At 31.1% G+C, this 27,495-nt stretch overlaps 2 protein-coding genes across 2 annotated transcripts in view; both read right to left on the bottom strand.

The window, feature by feature from the left end:
• LOC131844815 (uncharacterized) overlaps window positions 1–25,315 on the bottom strand; it is a 164,714-nt gene extending 139,399 nt beyond the window's left edge. The window contains exons 1-2 of the mRNA XM_059193783.1: window positions 25,103–25,315; window positions 4,416–4,577 (exon numbers count right to left, since the gene is read on the bottom strand). Coding sequence (XP_059049766.1) covers window positions 4,416–4,461 — 46 coding nt within the window. The 5' untranslated portion in view covers window positions 4,462–4,577; window positions 25,103–25,315. The remainder of the gene's footprint in view (window positions 1–4,415; window positions 4,578–25,102) is intronic.
• LOC131844773 (shematrin-like protein 1) lies at window positions 7,350–8,251 on the bottom strand. Its single transcript, XM_059193734.1, has 2 exons — window positions 8,240–8,251; window positions 7,350–7,973 (listed from the first exon to the last, which is right to left on the bottom strand). The coding sequence occupies exons 1-2, from the start codon at window positions 8,249–8,251 to the stop codon at window positions 7,350–7,352; spliced, it is 636 nt and encodes a 211-aa protein (XP_059049717.1).
• Window positions 25,316–27,495: the final 2,180 nt, after the last annotated feature.

Raw genomic sequence — 27,495 nt, 5'->3', positions numbered from 1 at the left:
TTGTTAACAATCATTCTAGTATAGCCAATATTGTTAACTAATCGCATATTGGTATATATTTTTACTAATTTACTACATTGAACAATTCAAGGTAAACATAGCTTTTCATCACTTGGTTTATGTGGGAACATGTTGAATTTATACTCATTGCCATTTTATGAGCAATATTCGAAGATCATAAATGCTTTGAAGTAACTTGTGTGCCAAGTTTTCCTACATCGTAAAATTAATTACAAATCTAACATTCTGAAGTACGTTTCTTCACAGTTGCTGATGATTCATGCAGTAATGTACAAGATTTATTAGGGTCTAATGTAAAAGATTTATTTACTGCTGTCACTGTATTCGGTCACAATAAAAAAAAGAAATTTTTATATGAAGGCCCTAAAATAAGTAATATTAAATGTCTAATGACATTTTGCAGATGAATCTGGCTTCATCCGACGATGCTCAGGATCAAGCGACGCTCCTTAGACGACGATAGAAATCGCCTTTGAGGCTTTGAAATAATTGCGAATTAATACTATATAATCTCTCTAAGATATTGAAGGTGGGATTTTAATTATCTAGAAGATTTTGTTAAGATGTTCATGAAAGAAATGTATAAACATTTCTTTAATAGCAATAAATTATGTAACCTCTCCTAAATACTCGTAGGTACAATTTAAAAATGTAACGAAAATAATTTGTCTCTATTTGACTTTTTTCTTATTTCATATATGTTTATGTAATAAAAGTATTTTATTCTAAAATATGCATATAGTTTCATGTGGATATTAAATCTGCAAACTATGATGAAGCAGTTTTCTGACACCAAATTGATGAATTACCAGCGGTAGCAACGTAATATCCTATAGAGAGATGAGTATTTTTAAACAAATATTATTTAGATATTTTTTTTCTCCATTGCACCGAATTCTTACTTTTCTTACAGAAGAATCTGAATTCGCACAAAATACAAATGTAATTGTTTTCGGAAAAGATTTCAGTTTATGTTGTTGAAGTTACATTATCCAAATAATGTCGAATGCATGTTAATTTAACTAACACTACAAATGGTTGACGTCAATTATAAAAAGTCGTGGATATAATACTAGCATTTATATATTTTTAACAAGAAAATCTTATTCGTTCGAACCTGAACCATCAGTAGAAAGTTGCTGGGTATTTTACAATTTTGAAATGGAATAATACATATTTTAAACAACAAATCAAAATATATTTATACTAATATTATAAATGACAATGTGTGTGCGGGTAAAAGCAAATAAACTATATTTCTGTGTTCTTGGGAAAGAAAATGGTTAGAAAATATATAATATTGATTCGTTATTAGGATAACGTAATCTTATAGTTACATTTCAAATAAACTGTATATAGTACAGTAAAATGAGAAATAAATTCAAATCGATGTAATTTATTATCATATTATAAGCTTGCATAATTGGAGTTTTCAACGAGGCGAATTATTCATGCTCCCTGGTGCTCTCGATTTATCTGACTTTAAACCGACAGGCAAATGAACCAGGTTTTCAATTAAAATGTATTTTTTATGTGTTTTACTTGTACTACACCAGAGCGGATATCTGAGAATTCTTTTTGAGATTTATAGATTTTATTATAACAGCAGCATGGTATGTGTGCAACATTAATTATGTCAGAAAAAGAAATTGACTTTTTTGTAAAACTAAATGCAAATTGTACTAAATTAAAAGTGCTTATTATTCTAATGCCACCACGAATTCGTAACTGTGTAACTTCTTGGTTTATAAATCCAAATAAATATAATTTAATAAGGGTCTTTTATAGAGTGATACTGAAGAAATTAAATTAATAAATAGAATTATTATTACTTGAAGAGAGTATTAAACATATTTAAGATGAAGTGGTTGATGAATTAAGATTCTTTAGATATTCGTCACACCGATTCTGTATTAAATTAATTTAAAAAGTATTTTAATATTCTAACGTTAAAAGAATTTTATTACAAAATGACTAATTCAAATACGAATGAATATAAAGTCAGAGAGATACAGTAAAATTGAGCAATTACGTGCTTCAAGTGATGTTAAAATTGCGCAAGATCCTAATGTCCCATTGTACCCATTTCAATTCTGTACTTATTTCACATTATTTGTACTATAAAAACTAAATTCTAGACCATTATATACTTAAATATAATCAGTTATATATTTTTAGTTTCTTTTATAATGCTATAATTGTTGATATGGAATAAATTGATTTTTTTTTTGTGATTCTTGTGTTAGTCATACCAATATAAACAGATATAAATACGAGTATGAGTAGACATGTCAATATTTTGCGACGATAGAACCCGTTACCAAATTTAAAAACCACTAGGACCGACTAACGAAAACGGGCATAATAATTGGACAAATATATCCTTGTATTCTAGTACAAAATAAATTATTTAATAATTAATACAAATAATCACAAAAAACAATTATTGTAATCCAACGTCTATTACAATTATTATGTGTGTACACAATATGTGTTACGGTAGAGTTTCAAAGTCGTCTGCGGGAATACCACAGTTGCACGTATTTCATGCGCTAATCAGCTTGCTTTGTAAACTGAATCGATTGAAGGGTGAGATTGTAAAACTACAGGATTTAGAAGCATCCTAATGAAACGAATCAACGAATAAGTGGAATCAAGGACATCACGTCATCAAGTGATTCCCGTGCTGTTCATGTATATCGGCGACGGTTATCTCTTACCATCAGATGAGCCGTCAGTTCGTTTGCCATTAGAATTATATTAAAAACATCAACTATACTATGTGGTACAACTATATTACTACAATGTGGTTGTGCGTGGCAAAAGTTTTTTATAAATAAAAACATCAACTATATTTTATTTATAAAAAACTACAATTAAACGATACTAATTTATATTATAGTAAGTGTAATAAAAAGTTATAATAATTATTATTCGGCTAAGTACCGCCGATCTACATAAATACAAAATGCATCATCACACACAGGCTTGGTAATTGTTCGACCGTGACTGAAATTAATATTGGACAAGGATTACGAGGCAAAACACGAGTAAGTAATTATGGGAACAGAATCACGGTAATAGTAGGTACTAAGTAGTAAACAAAAGTTATTAACTAATGTCTTAATAATACTTACAATGATTTAAGTGAAGTAAATATATTCAACATACAAGCATTTACCACCTTAAGTTGACGTTTAGAAAATACTTTCTAAGTCTTGACTATTAAGTATATGCAAATAATCTAATCTATACTAGTAAGTTGTTTTACATGATTGAAGTTGCATATCTCAGTTGCCATTTATTGCGGTCTAAGTCAAGGACTAAGTCGTGGCACTTCAAAGAGACTACGTTAGTTTAATCCCTCAGGACTCAGGAGTGTTTTTTTTAAGATTTTTTTTATATGCTCCCGTAACAGTACACCAATTGCGCTATCGGTATACACTTGCTAGTATAAAGAGTAAAATATAACATTTTTTTATATTTTGATCTCCATGTCTTTACAAATTGTGAATATTTTCAATGCTTATCAAATCAAATCAATTAGCTTTTAAATCAGTACCTACTTGTAGATTATAAGAAAGCTGCTCAGCGAAATAATTGAGGATATTTATATCCAACTCTTGTTTATTTATGAATTTTCTAATAAATAAATAAATAAATAAATAAATAATCACTTTACGAAAGCGAATGTAACGACGTCTATCTAATTAATTTGACTTATTTCGACGTTTCTACTCATATCACTGAAATTTTAGCAAATTTTTTGCATATCGAATTCGAAAAGACGTTCTTTAGGGTATTAAGTATAGTTAGCCACTGCGTCAAAGATAAATTATTTATTAATAATGGTGAAAATAAATAATATGGCTATAATTTATTCATTATATTCACGAGTATCCGACACCAGACGAGTATACGACACCAGAGAATTTCCAACGCTATCGAAGCATTAGGTATCTAATGATTTTTGAATATCATACATCCATTGTAGTTTAAATAGAAGATATTCCATTAAGATATGAATCTTCATACTATTATGTTCTGAATATGGTATTAACAGAGCAGTCTAGCGTGCACGCTCGCTCAGTTGTCGATAATTCGATATCTATATCTCATTGTATCAGTACAAGCTCATTGTGTGGAAATAATTAGTACTAGATATGAATTTATAATTTCATTTTCGCACAATTTTGTTACGACCAATGAATAACAAGCTCATGACTTGATGATTCACTATATATTTGGATGCAAGAAAATCTAATATTCTCAAATATTTAATTTTCTATAGATTTTAGAGTATATTTTTTGTATTAATTTGTGTGTAAATAAAAAAAAAGTGTGATGCAGGCTAAGTTGCGCGGGTCTAAGTTAGCCAGTGTTAATGTACTTACATTTGACGGAGTCGGATTTGTGCGGCGACTTCTTGTCGCGCACCATGGTTGTCGGGGCGTGCGCACTGTGGGGCCGACGCGGGCGCGCGCCGTAATACTATCGACCACGACCAGCGCCGCCACCGCTCAGCGCCACGGTGTTCTCGTGGTTGTGCCAGATACCTACAACAATTTATTTGGAGTTACATAGGTAAATGTATACAACACATTTAATTTTATATTAATTTTAAATGTCTACATGATATAACAGGAATTATTATGTATCCGTTGTTTGATTTATCTACAGTCCACAGTACGCATGGTCCACTCACATGCGATCATCTGTACGTTACTACTGCCAGAGTACCAGTGGTAGATGATAGAACGAGTATGAGGTCAGGTTAGATTCCGATTCAGGTTATATTAGAGCTTTGTAGATGTATGGCATCTTAAACTTCACCTATATTGAAAAATGTCTATGACAACAGTAATAATTTATATATTATACTGATTACAATGTGTAACGAATTCATTTTAAGGTAGATTACAATTATTGGTAAGTGTTTTAAGCACGTCTATATGTAAATATAACAGTACAGAGTAGGCTTACTATGTGCAAAAATAAACAATAATAATACTATCATCAGATTAGAGAATCTAAATTCTACTTAATGTATAGAAATAAATTCTTCACAAAATATGTACAACTGAAACTGTTCTCTTGCTTTTTAAGGGCGATATTATTAAATGTCGTGGATAAATTTTAACAAAACTATGAGCTTTTATTATATACACAACAAAAGGCTTCATTTATTCAATGCCACAAATTTATCAATCTTTAAACATATAAGAACGTAGTTTAAATCAGAGAAAAGGGTAGTCAAGTAGCTTTTAAGTGATGCTGTGGTATAAATATTTGCTTACTTAATTAGGTACATACGAAAAACATTTATTTCATAAATACTGAATTAATATGATGTAATAATTATATTCACTTTCTTCATTTTCACATCAAATTTCAAATATTTAACTATGTTGTTAAGTAGGGACTGTAAAGAGTTTCAACCGTAAATTATAATTAAAATGAAGAATGTCTAAATCAACATAATTAAAATTCGTAAAAAATATGTGATCCTACTTAATTCACCATTTCATCAATTTATAATGTCTTATTAATATAAAAGCATATCGCAACAAAATTAATTAATTTGTATTTATTTTGTAATATTTAAACGAGAAGTTATTAAATAAGCTTAATAATTTACTTTAAATTCACGAAGTATTCATAAGATAATTCGTACCGTTTGGCAGTTACGATTCTTTTTAGAAGTGTTTTACATAAAAGCATGATCAGTAATGCAACCCTGATGACCTGTATTGAGTTGCAATAAGGCTCAACTTCGTGGAAATGTATTCTACCAAATTTATCGCAGACTGTATTTACCGGCGAGGTATTTTCCTTTGAATAACTTTTTTTGTTAAACTTTTTAAGCCGCAAGTCTTATTCAAAACAAAAGGCATTTGGTTCTATAAGCATTTTATATTGAAAAGGAATGTTGTGTTTCAATTTGTAATAAAGTTAAAGGCAAGACAGAAATAGACTCAGTGGATTTTACTATTCTTGATGGATCACATTAGTCCTTTTCTGAACGGTTTCAATGCAGAGAAGCCGGCCAAATTCGGAAGGTTGGAAGAGGTCCAAATATGTCCTTAACATAAAGACCATTTTTATTGAGGACTTAATATTAGTTACACAACCCAGCCCCGACCCATGAGCCGTGAGGATTATTGGAGCGTGAGAATTCAATAACTTTCCAGAAAAACGATCAAAGCAATTCAGAGTATATTACATGGTTATGTTGTACGAGGTTCAGGGAACCAGTAAATCGCAATGGTTGATACTATGCCAAACGACGAACCATTTGACATGCGCTGATCTATATTAAAAATTTTATCTTGGAGTTTGAAGATTAAACGTGGATAAATTAAATGCAAACTGAAAATATATATGAAGTATCTGTTTAGAAAATTTAGAAACAATATAAAAAAGTTCAATATTAAAACACACACATTATCTAACATTAGATTAAATATGCATACTTCCATAGTTATATTATAACATCGAAATTATGGCTGTCTGTCCTCTACACACTTTAGCTTTGATTTTCTGGGATAATTGTTATGATTGTATACTATTATTATTTAACTATTATTATAGTTTTAAGAAATTTCAATAAGCTTTTAAAACGGAAGATACTTAGTTAGACCTTAACCTGTGCTTCATGGTACGACGCTACGCTATTAATCCTCTTTCGCTATCCATCTAGATCTACTACAGACATTGGAATGATCTCGGTATAATATTATGCTGTACAAATACACGAACTCGTAATCGTAAATATTGATATAAAAATTATTATAATCCAATACCTCTTAAGTATTAAAAATGGAAATGAGGCATTAACTGTCATGAAATTCCAACACAATAATTCTGACGTTCATGCCATTCCTTCAACCGCACATTGTTGAGCAGTTACCAGCGAGGCAGTGACCGAAGCTTTTTATAGCAGCTAAAACTTAAATCGTCCTTATAATCACGATCCATTTAGTGTAGGTGTAGAGCCTGTGGTGTAATTCTAGTATTCTAGTGTACTTTTCTATTTCTTGAGTAAGGTTAATTAATTTTATAATATATTGCTATTGAATAAACTAATTACGTCTAACCCCGGTATGTACATATGACTATTATTTCTTAACTTTGTATATTTAGTTATGAAAGGTTAATAATTTACAATAGATACAGTTAGGACTTTAATACTGATAGCGATATATTTTAGTCAAAGAAAACAGAAAAATGGAAGTATTAAATTTATTAAAATCATACATACAAAAGAAAAACCCAAAGATACATTTTACATGTACAATGTACATTTATATTATTTACAGTCGCGCCAATCACCAAACTTGATTATTGCCATAAGCGCTATATCTGTTGCTTCCATAGGCTGGTGCCTGTTGTGGTCCTCTATAAATGTTGGAGTAAGATGTAGCAACACCCACATTTGAGTAGCCATTTACATTGTTATAGTTATTAGTAATCGCGTTAGGATATCCAGCTGCGCCTCCATAGTACCCAGCACCAGCTTGAGAATATCCAATACCATTATAAAGCGAGTTGACACCAAGACTTTGTCCAACAATACCAGCATGATTAACTGCAGCGCCAACATAAGGCAGAACTGCGTTAGAATTAGGTAACCCAGTACCAACGCCAGAATATGGCAGCCTAGTAGCTGTTATTGGTAAATTTGAATATGGAATGCCGCCATTATTGTAAGGACGAGCAGCCGAAATTTCTTTAACGATGGACACATGAGATACAGCGGTACCATAGTTTGTAGGATTATAGACATTTCCCTGGCTTTGAATACCATATCCGTTGTAACCGAGTCCTGATCCATAACCAGATGGTATATTGCTACTATAAGTTCCTATAGTACCATGTCTTCCAAGATTCCATGCTTGGTTTTGAAGTGATCCACAGTATGCAACACTAATAAAGCAGAAAATAAATATTATCTGAAATAAAATAAAATATACATAATTAAACATATTAAATGATACAGTTATGTCTAAATATTATACACGTTACTTCGGCTGCTATCTATTCCTCGTTTGTCAATTCAGCTTTCTGTACTCCTAGTACTAGATCTCCAGCGATGGAAAACATTGAACAATGTAAGTCAAATGTTGCGTTCACCACATTGTCTACTGTTTACAATCCTTCTTACTATCCCTTCTGGAATAACAGGTTGGAGGGTATATTTATTTTGTTTTATATTTACCTTAGCAATCATGACGGGGTGCTTTTCGTGTTTTTTGACTTGAAGACTGATTGATCAACTGAATACGTTTCCATCTAGTTTGCTCGTTTTATATCAAGTTTTGAGAAATTTCAAGGTCTTTGTACTTGAATATTAAAAATCGGAGCGTGACTGATAGATGTGTGTAATAGAACAATTGATGTAAATATTATCATTTCATGTTAATTATGAACATTAACCTGCTTAAAATCAGTAATAAAAATCAGTAGTGGTTAATTATTCCAAAATATCTTTGTAGTATACATCACAACGCCAAAAATAACTTTAACATTACATAAAGTACATTTTTGGCACATTACACAATATCTAGATAATTATTGAAAATGTAACAAGTTACTTTTTGTACGTGAATGATATTTGTGAAAAATTGGGGGACTTTACTTTGGGGGGGAGCAGTTAGCTCCCAATAAATAGAATCCAACAATAATTGTTAGAAATTATATCTGTTGGTCTGGGCGTGCTACTCTCAATAATACATTACTAAGAGTTCACTGAAAATTTAGGTTGTTTTATTCTTATTTATATACTTTAGATAGAGAAAGACTATTCTACAGCGTAAACGCTTACATACATTGCAAGATTAAATTAACAGGAGAAAAGGAAAATTTACTTTAATTGTATTCAATTTTAAGTTTATTTATCAATTCTTTTAGTAAATTCCATTAATGATTAAAAATCTATGATGTAAGATGTATGTTTAAATAAGAAGTAACCAAAATTATTTAAAACACCCTCGGTAACGGCCTCGGTGGTCTAGCTGTTTAGCTAACCGTCTTATTTATTATTATTATTAATAATAAAAAGATTTTATTGTTAATAATAATAATAAATAAGAAAATTATCTGAGTATTAATAAAAAATAATAGAATACACTTCAGTTATTTATTGTGATATAAAGAAAATAAGAAAAAGTTAATGTTATTGTTGTAATTATTGTCAATTAAATCAAATCCCAAAATTGGAAGTTAACAATTCCATAACTCTACCACAATATTGTGAGTGTCTTTCATATGATACTGGTACATTTGATTCTTTGGTAGAACTCTATAAGTATTTGTACCAGATATACTTGTACATCTTACTAAAGTAGATCTTCTTCTCCACACTTAATTAAATTGAAAAGTAACTAAACTGAGTTTATTAAATTTTGTTCGTATATTCAGCTGCTAGAAACTCTTTTTAAATCTAAAGTACGATCAGTCTCTTGAAAAGCATCTACAGAGTGCTTCCTACTTTAAGCTGATATTAAAGATTCGACTTCACAATATCTACAAGATGAGCTCGCTAAGAGACGCCCGAAGCGGAACATTGATCAGTATTTATCTAATCTCGACGAGGCGCAGCCACTGCCTCTCCATACTGCTCTGTTAGTATGTGTATAGGACACTACACTTGAGACCTGTTTACACTATAAATGCAAGCAATATTTACCTCGTTATGGGTTCTACAGCAGAATATGCTAGTTCATGACATGAATATGACTAACATAAAAATTTAGATAGGCTATTTTGATGTCAGACAGTATAGGAGATTTAGATTTATTTTGAAAATATTATTTCGTTTATTGTGATTTGAATTACTAATGCCTGAGGTATATACTTGATTACACAAGAGATTAAAAAATATATTCGACACCACAAAAGGCCAATATTTTTTCAAAAATATTGGACGTTACATTTCGTAGACTTATATCATTCCGTGAAGTTTTTAGGTTTGAGTGAAACGACAGACATCTAAAATCATCAAAAACGCAATTTTCTTGGAGTGACAAAACATCTAATATTATGTGATGAATGCCTCCTGAACTCACTTTACGAACAGACTGGAGTTAAATTAAAGGGCTATTCTTTGTAAATTACATTTTGTGAAATTATCTTGAAAATATGCTTTTTCTTTCTTATTTGTACAAGGACTTTAATATGATTATATGACATAACATGATTATATGAATCATTCATTGTACCGTAATATACGAAAATGAGATACTAACTAACTTTATGCTTGTAATCAAAAGAAGGGTAACAAATTCTATTCTTAATGCATTGCCACATTAAGATACGATGCAGGGAAATACGAAGCAAAAGATACTACTACGTAAATAAGTAGAATAGTAGAAATATTTATATTTAGCATTTTCTTTTTCATCGTCATACAGCATTCTGACTAACATGTATTATTGACAAATTAATAGTGTCCGAACGATTCCATTTAAAAGGGGGTACGAAATTACTACAGCCTGAGCGGAGGTTAGAACCCCTAGCAGTGTCCTCAGACTAAAATCGTATCCGTCAAACAGGCATTGGCTTTTAGCAACTTCATAAGTCCTTTCGTGGTATTGGAGTGCCTACTGCAGTAGCTCCCTATCGTTCGATGAAGCCATAAAGCTCAGCTCCTGCTAATAGCATTAAAATAGTTCGGAAAGAAATATGGAGTATTATGTATTATTAAATATTATTTAGCCTAGGTATGAGATTCCACAACATGGACAAAGACAAAGTCGTTATTTTTATTAAAAAAATGTCACGTTTATGCACTACACCAGTGTAATCTTAATTTCTTTTATGTTGACCATATTTCTCCATTGCAGAGAGCTAAATCTTAATTATCAAGGGCTTAATGCGAAAGTGGAAAAAAGGAAAATGGAAGTAACATAAGAGGGGTGAGCGCAGAACAGCCGGGGTGTTGTAAAAACATAATGAAACGAGACTTTTTGTGATTCTAAAGCCCAAGATTGTGCCATGTTTTTGATGTCAAACGTTTATATAAACGTTAATGGTATATGGAATTGGTCTAATTTGGGTTAGCTTTACTGGAGATTGTCGACATCTTGTATAGAGAACACCTATAGCGACTTTTTTATCTGCAGATGTTATAAAAACAAAATTCAGCTTAATAAAGATTATATTCAAATGTAATCTTAATTAGGCTTAATTTAAGAATTGACTTATATATAGTGATTGAATTTGAATTGTGAATAGAAAAACAAATCTGGTGAATTTGTGACTAATTGACTTGACCTCATATTTATCTTATCATCCTCCACTGGTGGGCTGCCAACATATATCGTTCGCGCAGTCAGGTGCACTTGCATTTCATCCATTCAAACAAGTATGAAGATCATATCAGGCAGGTATTGTTTTCTATATCTCCTAAATTTGATGTATACATATATCCATACTATATAACTATTAGAATACATCTTATTACTTTGAAAAAAAAACGTGACATGTTCCGAGCAGTGAGCGCTTCTCAACAATGTCATTGTAATCTAAATCACATCCCACTGTACGACATCCGTTCATTTCACAACAAAGCCTTATATTCCTATTTATTATTGAATAAATTACTTATCGGTGTATGTCGGGTGTCATAAGTCACCCGTTCCGCGAAAACCGTGTTATCTCAGGTAACTGACATAATTTTTGCCGTGATAGGCGCAACCCTCGTTACAGACTGTGCCCTCGGCAATACATTCTCACTCCACTTTGAATGAGCACATAAAACTATACGGCTAAACTCGACCTTATTGCTACCGAATACAGTTCAATAAACCGCAATATTAAACAGTTCCACGAGGAATATAGGTGTGAACTTAACAGAACCTCGGTGAGAATGTTTATTCAGTTGAAATTAATAGGCCGCCCATAAACTTCCGCGCTGGCAGTAATTAAATCCTATTTTAAGAATCAATCAAAAGTTTTATGCTGTTGAAATAATTGTGATTGTTATATAGCATTTAAATGTTTGTAAATACGAGTAGCATCATTTAGGCGACATCGCATCTAATGGCATTCCATGACGTTACAACTTGCCTACCTTTGTAGGCAAGTTGTAACCGTCGCCAACACAGACTACCACGGATATAACCAAAGTAACTGTGATGGTGGTAGCTTTCATTCGTAACGTTTTCTGAGTGCTTACGTAGATGAGAGAGATGACAAATCTCTGGTAGTCGCCGATTGGTCCCCGAACTAGGCTTCCAAGCAGTATATAAGCTCAATTTGTTGCCTAATAATGCCTCGTTTAGAGGCAAAACATGTCGCAATATGGGTGTAGATTCAATAACGGTCGGAATTTAGTCACCAATAGAAAAGATCGAAACTCTTCAAGTAGTGGTCAGATTTCCGCCCTGAATATTTGTGGTCTCACACAAGTAAATGTTAGTTTTAACCGAATTAAACAAAATAATATAAATCCATTAAGTAAATCTCTGGTAAACTGGCAAGTTGGTTTCCCAACAGGTGAACCGTATTCGTTTAGTTATTATACAGATATGATACAAGCGTCGCCTCAATAAGTGTCTACAGTATTGCATTCTGACTCGCACAGAATAACTTATATGCTACTAGTAAATGGTTGAACATGGAAATCTATATTAATAATTTCGTCAAGGGGTACGGTATACTTGACCGAAACCTTATATGAATAACAAAACATAAAAAAAAATTAATTTCGAGTCGACAACATATACTTATCCGCAAAATTCGGATTATGGAGTATTTCGTTAAATTCTAATGACACTGACAAACAAACCGTAGTCGCCATCTTTTCATTTCACTAGCTAACAACCAATCAACACATCGCGTGCGTTCGAGCTAAAAAAGTATCCATCACAAAGATCTATGACTCAGGTGACTGTGTAAAACTAATGGTCTTGCCGAACTCAAACATTGAGTGAATCATAACAAAATTAAATACTTTTCTTCAGTCCTTGACGTTTCGAAAATATTGTTTTTGACACTTTTTTATGATAAAAGAGTATATAGTTATGTGCTTTTTCTTTAAATTGGCCGATTGCAATTAATTTTTTCTTATTAATATGTTTTACAGCTCTGGATACAAGGTACCAAGGTATACCAGGTATTTGCATTTTTAAATAAGGTTGTGGCACTATCGGAAATTAATATTATTTACCCATTTTATAGGTTATACAGAAATAATGTGTGGGTGTTTATTTAAAAAGTTTTAACAGAAAATTAATAAAGTGTAGGTATTAATAAATATATGGTTGTTATTATTTTTCACCAAAATAAAGACTAACTGCCTTTTTTATAAAACAAATGACCTTTTCATAGTGTCATATATTATTTAACTGATTGTAAGAAAAAAATGTTGGTTTGTAAATTAATACTGTAAAATTTACTATTTGTAGGGAATCTATTTGTACTAAAATATATTTTTATTCTGTATAATACTACGACAGTAGTGGAAACATTAGTATATGTACGTAAATTATAAAATAATAATTATTTAATTATAATTATTAAATAAAATTCTGTTATGGAAACGTCATATTAAACTAATTGTTAGAATAAAAGTTTCCGATTAAACAAATCGGTACGGCTACCCCGCTACTGGTTACATTTTAGGATTGACTTTAATGTGATCATATTATTTAGAACAATTTTTAAGGAGACATTATTATGATGAATTTAATAGATATCGTTGTTAATAATGTAAGTTAGCGACTGTGACTAAGTTTAACCTTTGAACTGTTTTTATTCACTTCGAAAAGTTTGTCAAGTAAAGCTTGTCGATTTGCTTTGAAAGCTACCAAACTTAGTTTAATCAAATTTATAGAAAACGTTACGTAGATATTATGTCAATCTCAGTTCTCTATACTAATAATGTTTATAATAACATGAGAACATAATATTACATTTGTTTAAATATTCTAGCAATGCTTAATGGATTTGTATTATTTTGTTTAATTCCGCTATTATCACAATGTGTGAGATCACAAACATTCAATACGGAAACCTGACCACCGCTACCGGAATTACGACCTTCCCCATTAGTGATCAAACTGCAACCGTTATCGAATCTGCATCTATATTGCGACACGTGTTTCACATAAGGCAGGCTAGGGTACATCAGGCAATTAAGAGAGTTTGGGTATAGTTTGGAAGCCTAGTCTTAAGTGTTCAGCAATCAGATTGCGACACTTTAGAGTCAATAAAAAATTAAGTCTTATAAAAGAAATAAATAGAATAATACTATATACAATGAAAAACAAAAGAATAGAATAAAATAATAATATGTACAATGAAAGACAAGTTCGTTGTATATTTAATTATATCTGCAATTCATCATATATGTAGTTAGCATTGCGGAAGAAATTTTACGAACAGCAAAACATTTTATGTTGTTACAAAAATTTCAGCCGGACGTATACTTTTAGATTTATAGTCTTCAAAGTTCATTTTTCTTTTAATTTTTCAGTAGGTTTAATCCAAATACGACAGCCGTGTGGTGTAGTGAACTAAGATGAAGATAAATTGTATCACGAGAACGGTCAAAGTGCCTACATGGTAAAGCGAGGATCGGAGAGTATAATAAAGATCATGCCTTTGCTCGAGTACGGTCAGCATATATAATATAATGTGTAAGTGATTTACATTTCTAACAAATGCGTATGCAAGCATTGTCACCTCATTTGTGGTCATAATACGTTTTTCTCTTTCTTCATATTCATTTACTCTCTTGTCATATGATATTTCATAATGTCTTTTCGGATGATCTTTGCCTTACACATTCTTAAAAATATTTCTTTTAGATAAAAAACAAAAATTAATTCGAAATGGCGGTAGGTATGCAAGGAGGACATACAATTATTTATTTTTATATGGTATCGATGCTATTCAATACGTATAAGTTTTGGAATACGTATACTCATTTATCAAAAGAAAAAAAAAACAAATCATTGTGCAAAACTCTTTACAGACATTATCAGATAAGAATCATAACTTTTAAATGGACAGTGTCCCCAAAAACCATCTTGATTTCGCTGCTCAATCTAACTTAAATATTGACCTAAAAATAAAAATGTAAAAATCCAGAAGCCCATAGTTATTAGCGTTAAAAATGAAACCACTGCGGTCCCAGTGGAAAAAAAAATAATACAGAGAATAAATGGCAGCAAACTTTGCCAGGCACGAGGTCGGTATCTGCGTTTTAGAATGGCATATTCGTTATTGTTGCCGCTCCGTCCCTCGCCTCGATTCTATTGCACAATATAGATAGATAGATAGGTACAGTATTTTTGACGTCGGCTTTGAGACAGGAAATCTCGTCAATCATTCTTTATCAGGACATGAAAATAGGTAGGTGAAAATTGTCTTGCCTATCTGACTACTGATAGACGTTACAGCGATATTGATTCCACAAGTTTTGAAAGCTATCTAACTACGTAGCTTCCGTAGCTGAGTAGTAAAGCGTTACTTTATATATAGCTTGATGCTGTACGGTCACAGAATCAAGTGCCGTTTATGTACTTTATATAATATGCATCCATCCAGGATGCATATTTATATAAATCCACAAGTGTAACTGTCGTATGTTTGTTATATTACAATATATAACAAGTACAATATATAATAATTCAATTTTTATTTTCGCAGCATAAAACAAGAAACATACGTATTTTTAGATATATGGCATTGATGTGTGTTCATTTCAAACTTGACTTATTTTATGTTTTAACATATAAGACCTTAAATAAAGTACAAAAAATATTATTATATACAGTGAGAAGACATTAAAAGTTAGTTAATAGAATAACATTTTTATACAAAGAAGAAAGAAAATTTTATTTGCACTTATATGAAAAGGTGATGTATAGGTACCGATATTACATTCTGAATATTGTTAATATGTATGGATTACTCTGTAGGAGCAAACATTTTCTTATTTCATTCTCATATTTAATTTACGCTGCTTCACTGCAATGTCCCATCAAACTAAAAACAGCTTACAAAACAAGCTGCTTACCATCAGAAATGGATAAGACAGACACACACCGACAAGTTTCCACAAAGTCTATTTCGACCTTTACGTTATTAAATTTGAAATTAATTTAATAACATACAGTTAAATACTTAATCTTAGCAAACGGAAGTGGTGGTATATAATAATTACGCATCAAGAAGGAACTTTATTGCAGTAGATTTTGAGTTTACATTTGACTGATCACGTAATGTAGATGATTGGAATGACCGGGGTCAGTAGCCCTCCCGGAATAATAAATATCGTGCGGTCAAGTCCCACTGTGGGTCATTAGTTAGTGGGGTTTATTCACACCCCCTCCCGATGATACACCCCGTCCCGAATTCATTATTTTATTCGGCAACAGGGAATCCTGAATTTTCATCGTTTGCTAGTGAGAAAAAAAGATAAAAGAATGAACAATTTTTCTTAAATGGTTTTAGAGTAGATAATGGTAAATGTACATACGTCAATTACTCTTAATACCATGAGATGCTTGGTAACAATTATGATTATAAGTAATGTTTATAAGAAATAATATATATATATTAAAAAGTGGTAAAGTTTGTGAGGTTATAGGGGGTAACATTCGGATCTCCCTTTTTTATCAATAGAAAGCCACGTTCATCGTGAGTGTCATAGGTGTATAACATCACGCTACGACCAATAGGAACGGAGATGCAATGAAAAATTTGGCATAAACTGTAAAAATGTAATGCACTCCATGTTACTCCATTTTATACGGGTAGCATATTTTTTTAGAATAAGAATATAGAGTAAAACTGCTTGGAATTGTTTAGTCTTACAGATTTTGTTGCACCAAAATCGTAAACCGACGGTTCACAATGGAAAGTCATAGCCATCGCCTATGGATATGAAAACAGCACAGGTATAGGAAAATTGCAAAGCTAGTTGCTAGGCGGCAGAAATAGGCGAGATAAGTGAGGTCACCTATCGCCGACACCTAGCAGTTTATGATAATAACCCTGGACAACCTACACAGGCCTTATCTAGTATGAATCTAACAACTTATAGTACTAGACTAATAAAAATACTTACGTGATAAAAAGACTTAAATACATTTTTTCCATAAATATACATAGTATATAATATAAATATGAAGTACCCAAACCAATACAAACAATTATACACACATATACAAGTGATTGAAATGTAATCGCAGACGGTATGCTGAGTCTGCTTTGCAATTTTTATTTTAGTATAAAGGGCTCTAGCTCCCTAGATATAGCAGTGAAATTACTGATTACAAAGAAAAAACGTCGTATTTCTAGGGGATAATAACGCATCAGGGATCCGCTGTAGTAATAATATCGATTCGATTCGTTCAACACCCGTTTCTAATTTGTCAATCAAACGACACAGAGCTACTGCTCGGGGACGTGTTTGTTATGTAATATATGAATAACATTATCGGTATATATATGTATGTAGGTAGTTCAGTTTACGTATATTTTTGCCAGCGTAACAGTGAATGCGAGTAACTTTAACCTGAGTAAAAAAAAACCATCGCTCCTAAGAATATCCTTCAATTATTGTCTCTAACGGGTCTAGGTAGCTAACTCATAAAAAGGGCACAATAGATATGCAGGTCGCAGTGCTAAGGCTCAAGCATCTGACAATAGCCCAAACCGCCCAATAAAAAAAAATCCATTAGGATAGGGTTATTTGCAAAGGTTATTATTCAAGCCGAAGTTGTTATTTGTCCAGCTAAAGGCCAGGTAGGATATTTATGAAACTAATTCACTTTCACCTGTCAACAATGTAAAGTTATGAAAATAAAGTTTTAAACTATAATATATATATCATCTCATTTGTATAAAGATTTCAATAACTTTCAATATCTAACTTCTCATTGGAATGGGAAATTCAAACACACATGGTTGGCAGCCCTAAACGTATGCGTTTCCTTGGGTGTTCACAAGCGGTGCTGACAATTAAATTATTAATTAGACGCAATTTGCCTTTAAACGAATGCCACAAATTCAATTTCATCCAATAACGACCCCAATTTCATACAATAGCTCTTAAACAGCTAATAAATATTTCTACGAAATAGCTGAGGCGTCAGCGAGGAAAGGCTGGGTCGAATTGAATTAACGCGGGACCACGGTTGCAACTCAGGGTTGGCAACCTTTAAATTTTTTACCTTATACGAAAATGTCGAACCTCGATTAGTAGTACAGTTTGACTCTCCAACCATGTACATCATCATATTTTGATTACAATGGGTCATATTCTAACTAACGAGTTAGGATTGTTACTTGTTATTCTATGTATACAGATAAAAAAGTGCACAAAAATCAGTACTTAATAAAATATAACAAACACTTTAGCTGTAGTAATATTTTTTTCATAATTATTAGTAGGTCAAGATACAAGATTTCGGCAAGAGACACGAGGAAGAATGAAGATGATAGATCATCGTATCCTATACCGTAGACAAAATTCTGGTACCTACCTGTTACGTTGTACTGAACTAACGATGTACAGTTGACATCCTTGGTTGCAGGCGTAAGCTGATTAATACACAATTATACAAGGACGAGCGCTCTACAAGAAAATTAATAATAAATTTATCAATATTTACTGATTATGAATAATTAAGAGCTTATATAAAATGAAATGAATGGAAATTTCATAATTCTTAAGTAAAAACAAAATGCTTATATTCTATATAATATTAATTTACAAAAAAAGGAAATGAAAATAATCAGGATCGGCGAAGATATTATATAAGCAGCAAGTATGTACATAAAAATTAAGTCGATAATAGAAACCCTTCGGTTAAGTACCATAGATCTCAAGCTCTTCAAAAAAATAGGATATTAGAACGGTCAGCCAATTCAGCATAGGGGTTTCTTACAGGTTCTCCTTTCAAGGATATTCAAATGATGCGTGGGCGTACAACTGTGGAAACATAGCACACAAAACTTCACACATTTTGTCAATTACATGAAATTAACCTTTTTTATAACTACATTTAAAGGACAAAAGGGACCTAAATTACCAAACAGAGAACGTAATATTGTAGACTTTAGAGTAATAGAAAATAAGACATAGTTATTTTTGGTTGTCTTGTATAAAATAAACTGGACCATAAAGGACGACCCACGAGTACTTAAAAGGAAAAATCAAACCTAAGATATCAGTAACATGGTAACACCAATGTGGCATATGGAAAGACAATTACTTAACATGGTAACACATTTATCATCCTCACTGGTATGAAGACGAAGATTTGAATCATATTATATTCAAATGTAGAAAATACGGACTCGATATTACTCATTCACGAGATTCAAGAGCATATTAATGAAGTACTCTTATCAAGGCCTGCACTATACAAGATTTTATATAAATTTATTTCTAATTATATTTTTTTTTTAGGTTTTGTATCTTATGTTGGGCTAAAAAGGACTTGTATCCAGAGCCGTAAAATATTAAATAAAAAAAAAAAAAAAAAAACTTAATATGACATTTACTATGACTAATTATATTCTGATTTAAGATAAAATATATTCAACATTTAATTTAATTTAATTTCACTTCAAGGATTTTAGGTTTGAACTTGTTTGAAACTAAATTTTTCAATATTAGCATCAATAAAAATGTAAGTTTCGAGATTTCAGTGTATTAATAATAATTCAGTGTCAATTATAAAGATAAAATTTATGTAAAACAATCTTATTCTATTAGTAGGATTACTTCAGGATCACTCAAATACAATTGGATAGTAGGTACTAATTAATTAAAGCCCGGATTACGGATGCTAGTATTGCTGCTTCTAAGTGCCAACAATCCAAGTAAAACTGGTTTACCAATCCACGGTATTGGGTTTTCTCTATTTGGGTATATCGTTTACCTTAGAAACCTTACAATATCAAATATATTGGATCAAGACTGCATCAATCTGCTAATTTATAAATGTTTGATTGATACATTATTATAATAAAAACAACAGATGGATATAATAATACGTTTTAGAAATTAGGAATAATATTGTAAGATCAATTTACAATTCTATTTCATTATTATCATATATTACAATTATATTCAAACCCGTATATTTGAATCCGACATCTAATATCCCTGTTAGATAGGGATGATATGAATATGTGGTTCGATCTAGAAAAAGGTATTCAGAATTATAAATTATTTATTATTTAGTGAATTACTTAGTAATAGTAGTTAAAAATAGTAATTACCGTATATATTCCTATGATAGAAAATATCAAAAAAGATTTACAATTATTAGTATAATTTTTTTTGAGTACATATCTACTACACCATTATCTTTCATTCATATCTATTCTTCGAAGTCCTTTGGGGTTCGAAAGGATATTTCTATAAACTATAAGGGACTGTAATCTTAAATACACAAGTTTCTGTACTGAAATTAAAAAAGTTGTACCGTCCTTAATAACTAACTGACTTCTAATTGGCAAACAGACGCATAAATACTTTCGGTTGTTAGATAAACTTGAATTTTAGCGCAAAATTATGTATATTAAAGTTAGTAATTTGATAAAAGTTTTTGGTTGATGTTAATTTCAACTTGACATTTAGAATATGCATTTTTATTTAACGCAATAATGGTGGATGCGTCTCAAGTCATCCATGATTTAATTTAAAAAAACAAAATAAATTTACTACGCTTATAAATATGGTATTAAAATTGCGCACAATTTTAATACCATTTAGTATTCTCCACCAACTAAGTACGCAGTAAACACAGAAAGCACAGCTACAACTTAATATCTTAATAACTTAGGTATGTTTTCAGTAAAAACATCTGCTGTTCACATTGTTTACAGAGTATTCAACATGTGCCCTAGGAACGTGTCTAAAATGGCTGAAACCAGCTCGAATAGTGAGAATACGTGCTGAATGTATCCAATATTCTGAATGAACATTACCCTGGACTTGGCTCCAAGCCATGGTGTACAGACGTGAATGCTTCCGTTAGCATTTGAACAGTTAATAACCAGTGCAGCTAGAAATAGTGGCTTTAATATCGAACAATTTTATGATTCGACATTTCTTTTATTTGTTTTTTTATTGTGTAATAGTATGGGTTCTCCTGATGTTAAAGACCTAATCCTAGTTTAAATTGAGGACATTTTTTATGTAATTTGGAATGGCAAATAATCTAAGGGTCCACCTGATGGTACTTGGCAAATTAGATTGTTTTTGTTTGAGACTGAGGTACCTACCCACGCAGACGACTTCATAGAAAGTCTACCTAGGAAAATGTGTGTGAATAAATGTTTACATGTGACAATCATAAGGATTACTTCAAAGCTACCCTTATTTATTATTTCTCTATAATATGTATCAAACAATAATTTATTTATTTTAAAGTCAACATATTGGAATCAAATTTATCTGTGGAATGTATTTATTTACGTGCATTATTAGTACGTTATTAGAACATAGTTTTGCAGCTTTATATTTATTGTACATAGAGTGTTGTTTTAATTTTTTCGTTAATCTGAAGACTACCCTAAACATCAATTTATCATTTATGACACCTTCTCCGCATAATCACTTGTACCTACATACATATATACAACAACGTGCTCTGTCATCGTCGGAAAAGCTATAATGTCTGCCGTCACTGTGTATCTGTCCAAAACTCTATACACTTTATTAATAAATATCTGCCACATTTATTTTTTATGTAACTAGAGTGAGAAACAAGCCAACAAAAAAATTATAGTATTCAAACAATCGATCCAAACGCGTTTCAAAAAAGCAGCTCGGATAAAAATTTCATTAAGTAACGTAACCAGAGTATTCGTCTGTTACTTGATGAAATAGGGTCAGAATACTGTAACACAGGTTTTTTGCACAGGTTTTGTTTCAACAGTTTACTTTATTGTACTGTCTAAAACCTTTCCTAAGAGTACTAATAGAACAGAATAAATATATAAACCTTCTGATAAAAATTCTCGAATTTGATATAGTATTGCTGTTTAGAAGAAGTAGATTAACAGGAAATTACGAGTAATAATCGCATTCATAAATTAATAAACAAATCTCATTTCTTCTGTATATATATCAATAATGACATACCGTATCACTACGTTGTCATACAAAGTTTATGTACGTTATTAAAACTTTACTTCAATTAGTGAACAAAATTAAATTGGAACAAATATGCGTCAAACTCGAGGCAACGGAACAAATAACCACAACCACAAACTGTTTTGGCAGTTCTTGATGACCAACGTTGCACGGTGTTATATACGCAAACCTCTCGGGTGACGATTTCAGTGGATAGGTATCACAATAATGATTCGCAAAATGGTGTGGAATGCAATATGGAATATGACTTCCACAAATTACCAGCTCTATAGCAATTATATTTGCTGCAAAACATGTTGATTGAGGTAGTACTGATATGAAGTTATAACGAAATTTTTTACTGTAACTATGTTACTCACGTTGTAGCCAATACATGTTCCATCTTTCTGTTCTTGCTCTCAATATAAGTATACCTATTGTTTATTTAATAAACTCATATAATCAAATACCATTTAATAAATATAGAGATAATATTTTTTATGATATCGTGGGTATGTTGTAGTATTATCTATGGAATATCTATTGAATTTCTCTTCTTTAAAACATCGTTGAATTATTGAAAAGTACATAACACACCTTCATCAGTTGTCGTTTCTAGAAAAGGTTACTAGAAATATACATAGTATATTTTAGGCATTCTTCTAGCAACTTTGTTGTTATTACCGGAAAATAAAATAACACTATTTAATAATAACATTACAACCCATTATTATATCTTTACTGTGATTTTCAAAATTCATGAAAATTTAAAACTGTTTTTAGGGCATGTAAAACTGTTTTATATTATGAGTATGAACAATATATAAATATATTTTATATATTTATGTATTGTTCATACTCATATATAACAAATATATTTTTTTCACATGTTTACGATAAAATCTTTTAGTTGATGGAAAGAAAGTAATAGTGTATTCATTCTTCAAGTGTTTGTATAGGTTCGATCGTATAATATTGAAATCGTATAAGCTATCAAAGGGTTCGTAACAAGATATCAGCACTAGCAGAATATTCCTATAAATATTTGATATTCGAATATCAAAGAATCTACATGATATAGGAATTAATGTTGTAGAATGCGTAGTTTTACCAAGTATCTCCAATGCTATATGATCGAAACTGTTCTGAACTAAATCTTTATTTTCATATTACGATGACATAAGTTCTTTATCGTCAATATGTGACACGTTTCAAGAATTTGGTTTACGTGTCCTGAATTTTTAAATTAGGTGTAATGTTGGAATATTGTAGCGACGTAAAATATTCAGATAATAGGTACGTAGCAACTATCAAATTAGCATATTATAGAGTACTGAACATTCAAACATGACATTATTTTTAATGCACTTTTATAGGAGAGATATAGATATATCCATAGAGCAATATTCTTTTTTTTTTATTACACAATGGTGGCAAAAATCATTCGGCCTGTATTTCGATATTACTAGAGATGTCACTTGACATTGTTACATAATTTGTCAGCATGCGGAAGGACAAAGGTAACCAACATCAAAAAGGATGACGTTTGCAATTAAACTGTGCATTTTGTGTGTGCCAATACTTGATATATTTCCGAATTTATGCAGATCTGATACTGATGGTTCTTTATTCGTTTTGGTTAGAAGATTAAGAATAGAATTTTTAGAAATGTAAATTCTATGAAAAGTTACAAATAAAATAGCGATTTTAAATTCCGGAAGATCTTATCCAGTATATGGAGGTCACAAGAATTTATACTAGTGGTCAAATGAAGAATAGATTAATATTGTTTATCTTTTATATCATTTATTTAGTCTTGCTGAATGGCAAAGATAGCCATAATAAATTCATTTATTACAGTACATATTTCAGTTATTAAAGTATAATCTTTAACAATGGAATCTTAATAATGTTCTAACTTATAAGTTAAATTAAATTTGGTCGAATTTCGATTACTTGGTTGCCCACCACTAGTACCTATAAGTAATTTTAAATACCGATGATTTGATAAAAATATTGAATCGCCAATAGTGAAGAGCGACGATATTAAAAATATGAAATAAACCAACAAATTGTAATAGTTGATAATGGAATGGTGTACCCGCTAACCGTATACCTACGCAGGTGGAACACCAGTGGATGATGTTAGGTGGAAGATGAAGTCCCCATTACTAACAATCTCTTCCCCCCTGTCAACTATTCACGAAGCTACATAGACATGTAAAACTTTCGGTTAATCAATTCAAAGCAGATCGGAATTAATTCAAGTACGGAGGGAATGGCAGCGTTGTAATGTTACGGCAGGACTGCCTTAATTGGCATTATTCAAGCGAGCGACGTTTTAGTATAATGATTATATTAAATGTTAGTTAAAGTTCAATCTATTGTCTGTAAAACAAATATTTAAATCTTAATACTTAATCTGTCGTTTATTCAGAATCGGATTAGGAATTTTTAATTTATTTGAAAAAGGACAAAGGCTGATTTGTTATTTTTACTATCAGAATCTTTTTTAATACTAAATTAATTTGGACGGTTCTTTTTTATAAGGGATGGGTAGGTGTACTATGTTCAAAAGTGTCTTCTGGTACAATAGTCTGGTTGACTGATGTCGCACTGTGATAGATAGAAATCCCTATGCAAGAGAAGGAAAACTCGTAATATAATCCTATAGTGTTGAGAAGGGGATTGTCTGAAATTGACTATAGGGGCCTCCTTGTTAGCATTGGTACCATGAAATAAGTATACTGTCGGAGATAAACTTTCTACCAAGTCGTCTGCGTACTTCTGTCTGACCCATTTCCACCCCCAAACAGCTTGCTTTGTAAATTTTACCTGATTATTTTTTAAATATTAACTCTTGTGAGATGTCGTTCCGGTAAATTGTATCTATATTTTATTTACCACATATTTTTTTAAAACCGATATAAATAATATAATAAAGTAAAATAAATAATATTATTCCCAACTTACCTATCATTATATCCCGCGAAAGACTTCTTATAAGCCGACCGCCCAAATAATACTTTTAAAGTTTCTTTCACAGGGTATTCTAACGAGAAAAGTAAATCGAAACACAAAATTAATTCAACAATACATTATCAACTCAAAATGTGAAGTTATTCTCATTTATCAAGAGAGGATGCCTTGCTACAAAATTCAAGGTAAATATTGGGTAGTTTACGCCAAGAGTGTCCCGAACCGACTGAATGTATCCGGGGTGGTTTTTCCTAGCATTTTCCATGGAGGCAGAATGCTTCGCTTGACGAAATTTATTACTTTAACACCCTGTTGTTAACTCCGAACAGCGCCATCTACATTGTATTTGTTACGGACAGCGCCATCTATGGATATCTTCTGCAACTAAAATGATTATTTCCGGATACGACGTGCAGAGGTAGTTGCAATGTGCTTTCAAATAGCAGTCTGCCAGTAAGAAAATGTTTGTGTAAGTAACAGATACTTTCGGTATCCAATAAAAGATGACACTAAGGTACCAATAATAGTAAAGCCTTGTGTATTAACTAAAAATCCTATATTAAGATAATAAATCATTAATGATTTTCCGTGAAAGATTAAATAATAATAATAATATGTTAAATGCGTTGTTAAACTACATGTATACTATATTGATATATAATACTACTCATGGTTAGTAGGATAAGAGAGAAAAGGGAATTGTCAGTAATAGCACAGATAACATAATATTGTAATAGGGACTAGTGGGCCCATATTTAGATATATATAATGTCAGAGCCATGTTGCTGCTGTTCTACCTAAAATTCAGTATGGTTAATTCCTGTTGAATATGTGACCTGACTTACTTCAACATTATGCTATTAGTTTCTACCAGCATCCACTAGTACACACTGTTTGCATACGCGAGGGTACACTGTTCCATCACCATCTTGTAACATATGAAAACATAAAGATCATTTGGATAATTGTATGCAAAACAATGTAAATATGTATATATAAAAGAGGGAAAATCCCAGCAGACATATACATAACTAAATACATATACATACCTACAAATACACGCATAAGTCCTTATTTATATACTATCCATATATCATACATGAAAGGTCAAGTATATGTAATATGTATATAAGTAGATAAGTATATGTCTATTATTATTAATAGTGTATTAGTATGTATATTCAATACAGATGGAATGGAACATATTAATGTTGGCACTCGAAACTAACTTTGTCCTTATAGTGCAAACTTACACTTTGGAATCGTAATTAAGATGAAATATTTCACCAATTTACCTTACGATGCGATGGTAACAGATAAAGCTTTCTTTTTAAATTTTAGTTTAGTCAACAATACAGTAATACAGTAAATATATAACCACAATTTTTAGACATATCTGTCGGCCCCACCTTTTCTATGCAATTATCTGACAAGTTTCCAAGTTGTTTGCTGCATGAGTTTTGTGAATGGCAAAATGTTCTGCAATAGCTGAAGTCTTACGTGTGTTTTATCAACCTTGAACCTTTCGCAGAAAACCTCTGGTAACCTCACCGTAGAAATACAACGTTGCGAAAATGGCGTTATTTATAGTAGAGTACATCCAACATTCTTATAATAATAAATAATAATAAAGACATTTATTCAGCATTACAGTATTCTTAGATATATACTATCTTACATATCTATACAACTTAAAAGCTAAAATATAAAACATATATAACGCTGAATGTATATGTCTATTATTTATACTGCAGTATATATATATTATATACCACAGTGGAATGATTTTCAGTGGTTGGCACCACACACGAGAGAGCGTTATAGTAAAGATTACTAAAGAAAATAAAACGTTAAAATTATGACCACTTTATAAATAGGTATGAAAATGTATGTGAAGATAAATAAAATTTTAATTAATGTATGTATTTAGTATATTACTGTATATTATTTAATATATAACCACTATTTTTGAGATATTTATTATAATAAAATTTATTAATAATATTTAAATATATAATGTACATAAATGGTGTAGTTGGTAAATGTTTTAGATGCTTAATATTATATGTGTTTTATCAATGATTTTTCGTTCTTTAAAGACCGTAGAAATAAACGTTGAAAGAAAACTGGCGTTATTTATAGTAGAGTACATCCAACATTCTTATGCTGTAGTAACACTCCACAATTTGTTTTTGGAATGTTATAATCAGTTATTTTATTGGATTAAAATTCAGTGGTGCATCCAAGTAAGCTGATAGTCTACATGAGCAGATCAATAATGAAAGACGATAAAATATGCAAAAAATAAGTTCATCATAACGAATTCATCAAGAAAAACTGTAAGTTTTCAGCAAAGATTGCTTGGAGGTCGACCTGATGAGACCATA

Source organism: Achroia grisella, unplaced genomic scaffold (assembly GCF_030625045.1).
Source record: "Achroia grisella isolate CSIRO2021 unplaced genomic scaffold, CSIRO_AGI_Agris_v1 utg413, whole genome shotgun sequence".
Lineage (NCBI taxonomy): Eukaryota > Metazoa > Arthropoda > Insecta > Lepidoptera > Pyralidae > Achroia > Achroia grisella.
This window is presented reverse-complemented; position numbering and strand designations above follow the sequence as displayed.